Here is a 14,258-nt window from a genome sequence, read left to right as displayed (position 1 = left end):
TAGTAATGCTGTCAGTGTGCATGTGTGTCACCTGTCGGTGTATGGCTGCATGACGTGCCTGGCTGCCGGTGTAGTAGCGGTTGTTGGCACGCAGGGCAGAATTCTTCAGCGACCCGTGAGAGCTCGTAGTAGAGGTGCGACTGCAGCAGTACGAATGACGCAGGCACTTGCTGTACTCCTTATGAACCTGAAACACAGAGCATTGGCACTTACACACACTACACACGATGACTGATGCAGTAATGCATCTAAATTATAGTATAGACATGTATTGTCTCTTAAGGTGCGGACTGAAAGTAATGTTTTTTAGGCACTTAATTGCATGTTAACATAAATTAAAATAACAATTATTATAGTTTAAATTTAGAATAAATGCGATTAGTTGAACTGAAAAACAGAACAAAAACATGAATTTCCCATGTTTTTTCACATGTCACCACATGTCACATCTCATGGGAGGTGTTCTAGCACATATTTACCATGTGCAAAGTATGTCTTGCACGTGTTGCACATGTGTTTTCGCAGATGTGAAATTCATGTGGAGTTCTTTTCTGACCCACTTAAGTAGGAAATCTTAATTCATTTCATAATTACTTCTGTTGTCTTTGAAATATGATTAAAATGTACTACTGCCCAATACTGACCAACATTTATGGTGAACTAAAATAAACGTTAATGTCATTTCTATTGAAACCTAGGATGTCATGATGCATTTAACTATATTTGTAATTCCACATTTGTAATGATGAAGTTTCGATTTATTACATTTAAAATATATGGTAATGACATATTTATGACAATTTATGTTGTCTTGGTAATGCCCAGTTGTCATGACAAAGACACTGACAGGTTATGATGTATTGGTTTATGTCATAAACAAGACAACTCAAACAATGTCATAATTGCATTAAAAAAGTCATAATTGAGCGAATGACACTTAATGACAAATTGTCATAAACATGCATGAAACCTCCTTCATATTCATGACATTTTTTTCCTCATCCGATAAGCTGTTTTACTTGGATATACGTCAAACGGGAAGGGAAGAAAAGTTGGTTGCAATTTCTGGTTCATGCCGACTTAAAAAGATGATTCAATGATTCAACTGAAACCTGAATTCACCGTCATCACTGCTAGACATCACTATTTTTTTTACTATTTTAATTTGAAATTAAGACATTTCCAGTATTATTAATTGTATATTATATACATTTATTTGTTTAATGCCGTCAGCCTAAACAATGTCTTTACTGTGTCATATAAAAATAGCTCTAACTGTAAAAAATAATGATATCATTAGATAGTTATATATTTAATAACATTACCTTTTTATACATTTCCAGTGTAGTTCGCTAGTTTTTGTTAATAGCTCAGATAGTCAAATGGGTAGCGTGATTGATGTTTAACTACTTTAAATTATACAGTAAGTAGCTTGGGAAACTAGCCTGGGAAAACCCAGACAACTTCCGGCAAATTTAGATTTGCTCTGAAAGTTAGTCTGGCAAAGAGCTCATTCAAGCTCATTTCCAATCCGCCGAAATCGAGGCACCAATCAGAAATGTTGGGGCGGGCTTTACACGATGACGACAGCGCTGGGATTTTGAAGCAGATTTTGTAGCCTACATTACAAAGATGGATGCCGCCGTCGAACATCACTCGTTCGAATCAGCTATCGCGTCTGTTTTAAGCGATTTGAACGTTTCCTTTTTGTTAAAAACCGAGCAAAGAACAACACTCGGAGATTTTTCTCCGCCGCTCTGCATACGTCATCTCCTTCATCGCTCTGATTGGTTTTAGGTCTATCCGCGACGTCCGTTGGTGACGCCCCTCTGGAAATGATTTGTCTATGACGCTTTGCCAGACCATAACTCAGTTATAACTGAGAAGGGTCTGGTTTTAACCAGGCTATTGGGAAACAAGAGTTTCAAAAATACTCCTCCCCAGGGCTCAACAAATAATGCAAGTTTGGGCTACATTTGGCTGAACAATGGCGGATGGAGTGCTTGAAAACCTGTTTAAAAACAATAATCTATCAAAAAATTACCTTTAAATTAAGCTAATTATGATCATTATCTTTATAATAACGATAATTATCATGATACAGATGAATTCTAATCCAAAGCTTTCTCCTATTCCAATTTTATTTTATTTTTTTCATATTTAGCTAACTTTTGAGGAATTTTAGCAGCAAATGTGTCCCCAAAATACTATCTAGGTATGAAATACTGACCTTTTTCTGTAGAGCACAGTGGAATATAAAGATGAACATGCCCTGGAAGGCATTGAAGGTGGTGAAAAGGTACGCCATGATAACAGTGTTCTCATTGATGAAGAGGAGGCCAAAGGCCCAGGTCAGGCCCAAGAGGAAGAGCAGTGCGATAGCCCCCACAGCCCATGACCTGAGTGAGAACATGCACACATACACAAATACATAAACATACAGCAAAAAAAGGCGATTATAATATGTATTTTTGCAGTGGAAGACACTCACTTGATGTTGTCCAGGCGGCTGGAGTCGGGTTTGAGAGCGGACGAGTTACGGATCATCTTGTGAAGTGTTATCATGAGGAACACCAGGTTTACCTAAAGGCCAAAGATGAGACAAAGGAAAAGGTGTTAGGAATGTAACTTAATGATTTCATAAAGACAAAAATGTCCAAGTTTTTGTGACAAATTAACCTATTGGTTATTAAAATAAAAACGACAAATCCTTTAGAAAATGTCTAAACAGGAAAGACAGTTTAAACCCCTGGTTCCTTCCTAACAATAGAGCTCATTCATAAAACACAAGTAATAGTTCTGTGGAAACTGCTTGTGAAACCATTCTAGCTTAAATTGCTGCAATTAAATGCAAGATTTACATGAGAATGGTGATACGAACATTTACACAGAAATTCGCTCTCTGTTCGTGTTAGATTAGAGACCCAATGCAAGAAAGAAAAAACTTTTTTTTTTTTTACCCACAAACTAATAACAACAAAAACAGCGCTGGCGCATTAGTAAAATATATTGTAATTACGAAAATGTCAGCAAGTTCCCGTATCTAAACCTAATCTAAACTCCACACTCATATAAAGCATATTACAGCCAAAACATAGTCGTCAGCAGCAACAGATCCATAGGTGAACAAAAGTGCTTTGTTTGATATGACTAGCGCAGCACTTTTCAGAGGGAAAAAAGAACAAACTCTGTGAGCAAAGCAGAGAGTGCACTGAATGTTTGGAGAGAACAATACCATGATAATGAAGGACACAGGGCCGATAAAACTCCAGATGAAGTAGTTATCCACCCTCAACCAGCACCTACACACAAAACACACACAATAACTTTAGTGGTAACATTTCACTGTTCAAAGAACGATCACTTCATTACAGGGAAAAATCGCATGCACTTTTATAATTTAGCTAATTATTGATCATTGAACCCACTGAAACAATGGCAAACAATCTTAAAATAGTATTACTATAAACATCATGATACATGTTTGGCATAAAACAAGCTAATAAAAGAGCAATAAAAGTCTAGTTGAAGGTTAAGCTCAGTTTTTAATCATTAGCACACTGAGTCAGCGTCTCATTTTCTGCACTGTAGTCAACATTCAAAAGTCTGCAGCTGTGCTATTTTTCCTCACTCGCATACACAAACACAGACCAACACACACTCGCATGCACACAAACACGCAAAGCGACACACTCGCACATCATCTCAGTTAAAGGTGCTGTAAGCCAGTCTCCATGCCGGAGACGCCGGTTCGAATCCCGCTCTGAACGGGTTGAGTGTGACTAGTTGCATTTGGTGCCGTGACCCGGTTGGGTTAAGGGGGGTGAGTGTAATGGAGGCAAACTAGTAAGAGCTGTGTGTGTAAACCTCACTCCCCTGGCCTCAAGAGGCATACTAGAGATCTTTAGTATCCTTGTTAGCGTGCCCACCTCCCCTGACGGAGATGCCGGTTCGAATCCCACTCGGAGCGGATCGTGTAGGACTGGTCACACACACATATACATACCGTAAAACTTCAAATAATAGCCGAGTCCCAAATACACGCCTGGTGTGGCTACAGGTTTGGATAAATAAAGGCCGGTCTCAAATAGAGGCCTGTTCTGTTTTTTAGTTTCGGGTTGTATTTAAGCCAGTTCTATGGTGCAGATTGCGCACGCAAGAGAGCCCTGCGCATCTGGGCAGAGCTAGCGCAAGAAAGGCAGGCAGAGTTAGCGGAGGCCAGAGAGGGAGAAGTGGAGGAGAGCGACGAGGAGGAGGAATTCGCCAATGAACTTGTAGTTGAGGATCGCTGTGATGATGATAGTGGTCATTTTGTATCACATAATTGCAGTTGTGTTACAGGGTAGCCTTCATTCTTTACTTGTAACTTGTATTGTTCAGCCCATGGCTGTCACAGCGTTTCGTTTTTGTATGTTGCCAATAATCTAAAGGGGGTCGCACACCGGACGAGAAGCAACTCGAGATATTATGGTATTCTTAATTCATTCAGTTAATGGACGCTCTGAGATAAAGTGAATTCAGACTGCAGACTAAGCAACGATTGTATTTAATTGTACTGTTCAATCATAACATCGTACAGACATTATTTTAATTCCATAATGTCCTTAAACATAACAATATTGCTGGCCATAAACTGAGAAAGTGCACGTCCGGTGTGCGATACCTCGAGTTGTCCGAGACGCGACGCGGCGCAGTGTGCGACCCCCTTTAGACATACGGTAATATAATAGGCTGATTCTCACATTAACTGATTTGTTAAACACATTCCAATTATAAATGTAACGTAATATAATGTGTAATATAATTATATTAAAATAATTCCGTCTATCAGCCTATGCTATTTGGATCGTTATCTCTAGGCCTACACTCAGTGAACAAGATCTCAACACTAAATTAAAGGCCTGTCTCATATAGACGCCTGTCTCAAACACAAGCCGGTGCAGTTTGGCGATTTGGGAAAATAAAAGCCCAGGCTATTATTTGAAGTTTTACGGTAAGCATATAGCATAAGCAAAAGCAAAAGCAAAAGCCCCCCCCCCCCACACACACACACAAACAAAACAAAAACAAACAATTTAAGCTAAAAAAAAAAAACACTTAAGAAATTTAACTTTTTAATTATTTCAAAAGTTGTCCAGGCCTGGCAATTACCATTTTAAAACCCCCTAATATTTCCAGGTTTTCCAGACTGTTTTCAAATTGGCTAGTTTTCAGATTGCTAAAAAAGAATAGTAGTGTGCTCTCTTAAGAAATGTTCTTTTAAAGTAATTTATCAGAACAAGATCTGTCAGATTTATGTGTGCTATTTCAAAACAAAAAAAGTGCTTGCAACACCTTTAACTGGCTTCATTTATAATTCACATGATGACCTTGGTTAAGCCAGGATCACATGACAGCAACCAATCTACTGAACTCCAAACTACATAATACCAGTATACGTTTCCTTGTGAAAGACGATTCTGCAATTGGAATTTAAACTCCCAGAGAGCCATTTTGCTGGAATCCATTTAAATGAAACAAATGGTTTAAAGAGGGGTTGTGCCCCCTGCTTAAAAACCCAACGGCCCTTGTATGGCCGAGTGCAAATAGACTGCTTCACACTTACGCTTTTTTAGTCCCGTAGCTGCGATAGTCAATGGCTGCCGAGATGCCCACCACCAGGGCGGGAAAGCAATAGCCACACAGGTAGTAGTATTTCTTCCGAGAGTACTCGCTCTCGAAGACCTCCACCAGCATCAGATACAGCTGGATTCCCTCCAGACACATCCAGGAGAACGCAGCCAGGAAGAAGAAATGCAGCAGGCCCGCAAAAATGGGGCATGCAATCTGCGTTCGGACAAAGAGAAGGAAGAGGGGGTTAGCGAGAAACATATCAGAAGTACATTTGATGATACTCACTTAGTGACTATGAAAGGAACAGTTCACCCAGAAATGTTGTTCCAAACATGTGTGACTTTCTTTTATTTCAGGAATACAAAATTTTGAAGAATGATAACCAAACAGTTTGCGGTTCCTATTGACTTTCACTGTATGGGGGAAAACACAATAGAAGCGGCAACCGAAACCACAACATTCTTCAAAATCATCCTTTGTGTTTCACAGAAGAAAGAAAGTCATACAGGTTTGGAATAACAGTAAGGATGTGTAAATGAAGACAGAATGTTCATTTCTGGGTGAACTATCTTTTGAAATCTGGTGCACATTGGGTTACCCTTCATTTTGATGGTCCAACTACATGTCAACTAACTCTCATTAGAGTATTAGTAGACTGTTAGGGTTCGGGTTAGTGGAATAAGTTGACATGTAGTTGCAAAGTTACTTATAGTCAGTAGAATGTCTGTTGGTGGACCATCAAAATAAAGTGTTAGCAGATATTAGGCAAGTTACTTTTTTTAATAAGTAAAATGTCTAAAGTGGACCATCGAAATAAAGTATTACCCCACATTGCACTTTGTTTTGGTCCAGAAACCACCTACAGTACATTTACCAGACAACCATGTACGGTACTAAAAATGGAAAAATTGTTCCTTTACGTTGTCAAAACTATCCCTGTTCACACAGATCAGTGAAAACAATTAAAAACACTGTATTATGCTGCCAGGCCAGTAGGTGGCGATGTCACATTGTAAAGAAACACTATGCGCCTATAGACTGAACATGCGATAAACATGCGCATGACAAATTTGCGTTTTTGTAGTTTACACTGAGACGATAACTGTATAGTTGTCAAAGAATTGCACTCGTTTTTAAAAGTTTGCATTCCCTGGCCTCCAAGATGCCATTGACGTGTAAATGAACAGCCAAAATGCATAAGAAGTTTTTTTTTGTTTTTAGTTGAAAACGATGTCAGGAGGAGACCCTCTGACTGACATGGAAATTACGGTTTACTTTTTATCCCCTAAAACTTCAAAAACATAAATTCATCCCTCTCCTTTTCTGGATGATCACATTTGTAAATGTTGTATTGTGGTGGGCTGCAGAGGGAAGGAAAAGAAAATGTAGCCGTCGCATTAAAAGGACTCCAAGCAGAAGCATCTGCCAATCGATAGACGGTAAACAGTGATCCCACTATTGCAAGCGCACTCACCTGAAAACATCCACCTTTCAGCAAATCACTTAGTGCAAACGTCTCATAACTATATTAATAATCATGACTCAAATTGTGCTTGGCTGAGGAGAGAAGACGTGAACAACAGAAGATAAATAATCTTCCACCAAAATATATATATATATATATGTGTGTATAATTGTCGCAACAATGTTTTAGCCCCGATATTTAAACTTGTATGACTTGTATGTATTGTAGAGTGACTGATGTATCTGGAAAGTTTGGTTATTAAACTTTCCAATAAGTGTAAGTGTATCCATGGAAACTAGGTATTTAAACAACCATACTTGCAAAGAGAGGCTGATGAGATTCATAATGCACCCCACACACTTTATGTATTGTCCGTACACCCCTGCAAAGCAGAAGATACCGATTTGCTCATGGATTTATTATTTACTTAAATGTTTCAAACAAGACTCTTATCTTCCATAAAAAGAAAAAAAAAATCAATGCATTAAAGCCTGCAAACATTATCCAGTTCTTCTTCTGAACAGCTCATTGATGCAACCTTGGTATCTTGTCAATGATTTTGATTCCCATCATACTGATGCAACCTGGACTCTGGAAGACGTATTAAACCACCACTGCTTTCAACAGGAAACTTTTGGTGTCAATACACTGATGTCAAGGGCATCTCAATTTGTGTGATCATGAAACTTAATGTCACAATATCCTAATTATTTTGCAGGCTAAAATGTGTCCATGCTAATTTTCATTTCTGAAGAGAGCTATATTGATTATGCAATTAATCAGCGGAAGGGCTGATACTTAAGAGCTGATACTTGCAAGCACGTATACTTTTCGATCTGAACTCAGCAACATTAATTTGTTCACAGTGGTTAATGTTTTAATCGGTTGTTCTGCTCTGCTGAAGTGTTTTTTCACTAGGGTTTTGATTTTTGGTTGGCTGACTAAAACATAAGCCTCATCAACATACACTATCATCAGATATACTTACAGTGGTCAATGCTAAACTCTGTTCCATGCTCAAAGAATCACAATGGGTACTGTTTTAACTGGCCAACCAAAAAAAGAAGACATGACACTTCGATAGAGCAGGAGTACAGAATACAGCAGAAAACAGTAACCTTAAAACCAACCTAATTGGCCCCAAAGAATCAAATACAGGGGCAGCTGGATAAAGGCACAGAAAATGCATAATCAACATATAATACAGCTTTCTTCCAAAAATCTGGAGCATGTAAGCAGTGGAAGCAGAGGTGCATAATATTGCCTGGAGGCATTTGTTTTTTTTGAAAGTCAGAGTGAAAGTGTATTATCTAGCTCCAAGACTGCTCCATCATGTGCACAACACAAGCTAACAGGCTAATATTTGAGTTTCTAAAATGTATTGTTAAATTTACACAACAGTTCAAAAGTTTGGGTCAGTACATTTTTTTGTGTCTTTGAAAGGAGTCTCTAGAATGCAGCTCATCAAGGCTACATTTCATTGATCGAAAATACAGTAAAAACAACAATATTTTCAATCTTAATTTATTTTAAAGTGGCCCTATTATGCTTTTTTTCCGATATTACCTTTCATGTAGTGTTTAATATAGCTGTAAGTGAATGTAAAAGGTCTGCAAAGTTTCCAAGATCGTAATGTACGATACAATTAATTATTGTCTCCCAATACAAAGAATTGATTCTGAACTGCCTGAAACAAATCGGCAGTAACTCTAGTCTTACTTCCTGCTCAAACCTACATAGGTCTGTAACAAATTTGCTTAATGCCCAGTATGGTCTTCATTGGCTGCCTGCAAACGATGTCTATTTTGACCCGCCGTCAAACACTGTAGATGTAGCTGAGGCCTGGAAGAGTTTGGTTCGAGAAGACGCTGTTTTCTGCTTTGCGAAAGCAAATCCACATTGCATGCCCTTCCAAAGGATCTATGCCATTGTTACTGTTCATATCACTGTGTATCATGTGCTGAGGAAGCCTCCGGAGCTGAAATTCATATATGGTGATGGGTGTTTCGTTTCTGACACCCACTGTAACCAATCACAACAGACTGGGCTATCTGACCAATCATAGCAGAGTAGACCAATCACAACAGACTGAGCCACCTGACCAATCATAGCAGAGTAGACCAATCACAACAGACTGGGCTATCTGACCAATCCGAGCAGAGTAGACCAATCACAACAGACTGAGCCACCTGACCAATCATAGCAGAGTAGACCAATCACAACAGACTGGGCTATCTGACCAATCAGAGCAGAGTAGACCAATCACAACAGACTGGGCTATCTGACCAATCCGAGCAGAGTAGACCAATCACAACAGACTGGGCTATCTGACCAATCAGAGCAGAGTAGACCAATCACAACAGACTGGGCTATCTGACCAATCAGAGCAGAGTAGATCAATCACAACAGACTGAGCCACCTGACCAATCAGAGCAGAGTAGACCAATCACTGCGTTCAGCCCCATGCGTTCATGCGTTTAAACAGAAACGGTGATGCGTTGAACACACTGTTCTGATGACACAAGAGTTACAACTATGGCAGCTGAGAAGGCCATTCTTTGTGTTCTTTGTGAAGAATTTTCAGATCCTGATGAAGTCGGTATAAATATGTTTAATACTACAAAATATGCCCGATGTTACAGTTACTGCACTTGCCGGCCAGAACACAAGAGAACATCCCAATCGAGTGAAGGGATTTGTGGAAACTGAAATGGAAGCACACATACCTAATTCAGACTAAAACACATCTATTTAGCTTCACATACTGACTTTATTTGTAGTTCAACTTCATACTGTTTTAATACCCTGTATTTCCTTTCTCATTTTTAGGAAAAGCACTTATTTACCATTGTTTATTTCTATACCAAATGTCATACACTTGCAATGAAGCTAAAAATATGAACAACTACATCATTATGTTGATATCCTATATTTTTACAATAAAACTTACGACAAACATGTCTTATAATATCCTCAGTTGTTGCGGATACCGAGCTGCATCGAACACATTTGTAAATAACTTTCCTTGAACCCATTGTGCGAGTTTACTTTAATACAGCGTGCGTTATATACATGTTGCTGCTGATTGGACTGCAGTTCTGACACACCCACCAAACAAGAGAAAACGCATCTCAAACTCCGTTGCACACCGGTGCACGCCGTTTCCAGGAAACATGACGTTCAACCCAGAAACCGTAGCAAAACGTTGCACACCGTTTTGAACTTGAACGTGCCCCTGACTGAGCCGTCTAACCAATCAGAGCAGTGTAGACCAATCACAACAGACTAGGCTGTCTGACCAATTAGAGCAGAGTAGGCTCTCGGAAGGAGGGGTTTAGAGAGAAGTTGTATTTATAGAAGGATTTCAGGGTTTCAGACACTGTGAGAAAAGAGGTGATGCTGCAAGTTTTCAACAGTAGTGTATTGGTATATACGGGAGTGAGCAAGAACATGAGGAATGGAAAACCAGTCCCAGTAAAGTACATCAGATTGTGATAGTCTGGTACATCCTTAACAACCGAGCACTCAGAGCAAGCACTCATCTGCAAGATGGGGAATTGTGGCATGCAAATGAATGCAAATTACCTGCACTTAATGCAGTTCGCATTTAAGGGCTTTAGTTAATCAAATGCTAAAACAATGCTGACAGCACGTACTATCAGTGGGTGCACATAAATGTCACAATCAACATGTGAAATTCATTCTCAGTGCACTCTTCCCTTTATACAGATCATTAGACTGCTCACGTGATACTGCGTCTTGTCGATGCCGATGAGGAAGAGGAGCTCAGCAATGAAGAGGTTGATGCAGAGGTTCTTGTGGATGGTGTTGCGGTCGGTCTGCAGGCCTCGCAGGAAGCAGAAGGTGGAGATGCAGATGGCGAGACACACCAGCGAAATGACGATACCCACCCATGTGATCACAAAGAGGATCAACTCGTGCATCCTTCCTGGATACTGAGAGAGCGAGAGATGGATAAGGGAAACGGTATAAACGGATAGGCTGCCTGAGGGAGAGTGACTTATGAAAATCCAGTAAATGTCAAGCTGAAACTGGAGTGTGTGTATTTGTGTAATTTGCTTTTGTGTGTATAGATGTGTGTGTGTGTGTGTGTCTTACAGACTGCATGGAAGCGAAAAAGTTGTTTATGTGTATGAGAGCTTTGTTCAGATTTGTTTATCAGCCAGTGATAAATGTAAGGGAATATGTGTGTGCGTGCGCTTACGTCAGGTTCGTGGTGTACCATCAGCACAGCGAAGTTGGTTAGATGACTACAAGAGCAGGTTGTGTGTGTGCTGTTGCTGTCCATCAGCCTGCAGCCCTGAGATGACCACTGGCCCGTCATCGAACGCTCCGAGTAGTTCCAGAACGAACAGTTTGGGGTTAAATGATTCTCCAGCTGCAAAGATGTGGGGACATGAGAAAACAACAGAGAGACGATCAGTGGCTTTCACAAATAATGTTTTCTTGGCATGATATTGGCTTGGGGAATGGGCCCTACATGGGTTTGTCCATGAGGTTCCATGTCAGACCTTTCTGAATAAGCTAAAGTATGGCCGACATGGAATGCATGGACAATCCTATTTACGGCCCATACTGGGCTAATTCGACATGGAACCTATGGACAAACCGATTTAGGGCCCTTAATGGGGTTAATTCAGATCGGGCCGACATGGAAACCATGAACAAACCCATTTAAGGCCCTTACTGGGGCTAATTCAGATAGGGCCAGGGACAATCCTATTTAGGGCCCATACTGGGCTACTTCGTCATGAAACCCATGGAAAAACCCATTTAAGGCCCTCACTGAGGCTAATTCAAAAGAGTCATTCTGACACCCATGGACAAACCCATTTAGGGCTCATACTGGGGATTAATTCAGATAGGTACCGACATGAAACCCATGGACAAACCCATTTAAGGCCCTTACAGGGACTAATTCAAAAGAGCCGACATGAAACCCATGGACAAACCCATTTGGAGCCTATACTGGGGGCTAATTCAGATAGGACCGACATGAAACCCATGGACAAATCCATTTAAGGCCCTTACAGGGACTAATTCAAAAGAGCCGACATGAAACCCATGGACAAACCCATTTGGAGCCTATACTGGGGGCTAATTCAGATAGGGCCGACATGAAACCCATGGACAAACCCATTTGGAGCCTATACTGGGGGCTAATTCAGATAGGGCCGACATGAAACCCATGGACAAACCCATTTGGAGCCTATACTGGGGGCTAATTCAGATAGGGCCGACATGAAACCCATGAACAAACCCATTTGGAGCCTATACTGGGGGCTAATTCAGATAGGACCGACATAAAACCCATGGACAAATCCCTTTGGGGTTAATTCAGATAGGGCCAACATGGAACCTATGTACAAATCAATTTAGGTCCCTTACTGGGGACTATTCAGATAGGGCCGACGTGGAACCCATGAACAAACTCATTTAGAGGACATACCTCAAGCCCATATCGTGGCTACATTGGGGGCCATGCAATGTTGGCTGGGATAAGAGTCGTGTGCAAAGTGCAAACCCATCATGGTCCGGAACCATATTTCTAACTCTTAAAAACGTATTTTCACTGTATTGTCTGAAATAGCAGTTTCTGCACTGCAAAGGCAGCACAGTTAGACTGAATTATAAACAATAAATCTCTCATTGATTCTCGAGTAGTGAAACATGTTACAGAACTGACCAAAGGAATTATGTTTGTATTCATCTGTTCAACATGTTCAGAAGAATTCATGTTTAAGGGGCACGAACAATTTACTGCTGCGTTCATTTTCTTACAAATGTGTGTTGTTCTGTCACAGCAAATGTTCATTATAGACACATGTACCAGACACAATGTTGAATGAATTGAGGCTACATGATGGTGGTTTCAGCTTACAAGTGTTATACAAAATGCCCGTACATTTTTATGCAAATCACACGTGTTAAATGAAGGAGCTGTTTTGTTGTGTTGTTAGTTACTTACTTAAAATAACAGTTTCTTTACAATTTGAGAACAGTAGTTCACATATCAAGTTTTTTTTTCTTTCTAATTCTCTTATGCTCACCAAGGCTGCAAATATTTCATAAGAAATACTGTACAAAAACTGACGCCAAACTTCTGAATGGTAGTGTACATGAAGTACTATGTTATGGTTGGAGGGCAGGTGGTTTTAGGGGTAGTGATAATCAAATAATAGTTGTGTTGAATGCAAATTGTTTTGTTTTTTTTACAAAATGATTTACACAGAAACTCGTTCTGCTGATGTTTAATGTAAGAGACCCCATGTGTGAGAGTAGCCAATGCAAGATGGCTTGATAGTTTATTGCTTGTGTGTGTCTATGAGAGTTTAACTGTCACCGTCCCACAGGTGGGACGTTTGCCATTATATTTTTAAAACAATAATATCTTAGTAAAAACCTTAAGTAATATTGACAAACTATATATCATTTGAAAGCTTACAATCTCTAGTTTCCATATTTGGTGATTGATTTTCAAAATAAATTACAGAGGAGCCATAATTTATCAATTTGCAACAAGAATATTTTCATACTCCTAAGGCGTGTTCAGACCTTTATTTTGAAATAGCAATGAACATGAATAATCATGAAAATTTTTTTAGAAACCTAGTTTGTTTTCATGCCAAGAGTTCAAAAGATAGCACCCATTCAATTATTTTAGAAAAAAAGGTCTGAAAATGTTTTAAATATAAAGAAAAAAAAAATAAATTCACCATTTGTGATGTGGCAGCGAGCTATGACGCACATGCGTGTTCTTTGTATGTGTTTATTAGAGGTTGAATTCATATCAAAATCTGCCAAACTTCCCATACTACTTCTGAATAGGATCTCTACTTCATAAATTGTATGAAAATTGTGGAAATAATGGTTCATATCACTCAAAACACATATGGAAATGGAGGCGCCCTTATATGGGCAGTAATGGAGTCTGGTTGTGACCTAGTGAAAAAGTTTGGTACTGCGCCCAAACAAAATCTTACTGAAAGCTCATTTTTTGAGATATCAACCTAAAATTTGAAACACAACTTGTTCAGATTTTTGGCTTTGATTTTTCTGCAGTTTTAGAGTAGCCCAGGTTTTTGAAAATATATACAGTATTTTTTATATAATATAATATTTTATATTTATATTTTTATATAAATTAATTTTTGTACAT

The 14,258-nt window shown here is 39.4% G+C and overlaps 1 protein-coding gene across 2 annotated transcripts in view; it reads right to left on the bottom strand.

Annotated features, from left to right (window-relative positions):
* adgrl1a (adhesion G protein-coupled receptor L1a) overlaps nucleotides 1–14,258 on the bottom strand; it is a 195,112-nt gene that overhangs the window by 10,566 nt on the left and 170,288 nt on the right. The window contains exons 15-21 of one of the 2 annotated variants that reach the window (XM_056232578.1): nucleotides 11,304–11,477; nucleotides 10,825–11,034; nucleotides 5,606–5,826; nucleotides 3,236–3,302; nucleotides 2,492–2,583; nucleotides 2,231–2,399; nucleotides 59–187 (exon numbers count right to left, since the gene is read on the bottom strand). In XM_056232578.1, coding sequence (XP_056088553.1) covers nucleotides 59–187; nucleotides 2,231–2,399; nucleotides 2,492–2,583; nucleotides 3,236–3,302; nucleotides 5,606–5,826; nucleotides 10,825–11,034; nucleotides 11,304–11,477 — 1,062 coding nt within the window. Of the gene's footprint in view, nucleotides 1–31; nucleotides 188–2,230; nucleotides 2,400–2,491; nucleotides 2,584–3,235; nucleotides 3,303–5,605; nucleotides 5,827–10,824; nucleotides 11,035–11,303; nucleotides 11,478–14,258 lie in introns of both variants that reach the window. The other variant, XM_056232568.1, reaches the window with a different exon arrangement.

This window comes from Rhinichthys klamathensis, unplaced genomic scaffold, assembly GCF_029890125.1.
Source record: "Rhinichthys klamathensis goyatoka isolate OS25496 unplaced genomic scaffold, OSU_Roscu_1.1 h1tg000015l_1, whole genome shotgun sequence".
NCBI classification, from domain to species: domain Eukaryota; kingdom Metazoa; phylum Chordata; class Actinopteri; order Cypriniformes; family Leuciscidae; genus Rhinichthys; species Rhinichthys klamathensis.
Note: the sequence above shows the minus strand (reverse complement) of the source record. Positions and strands in the feature narration are given on the sequence as shown.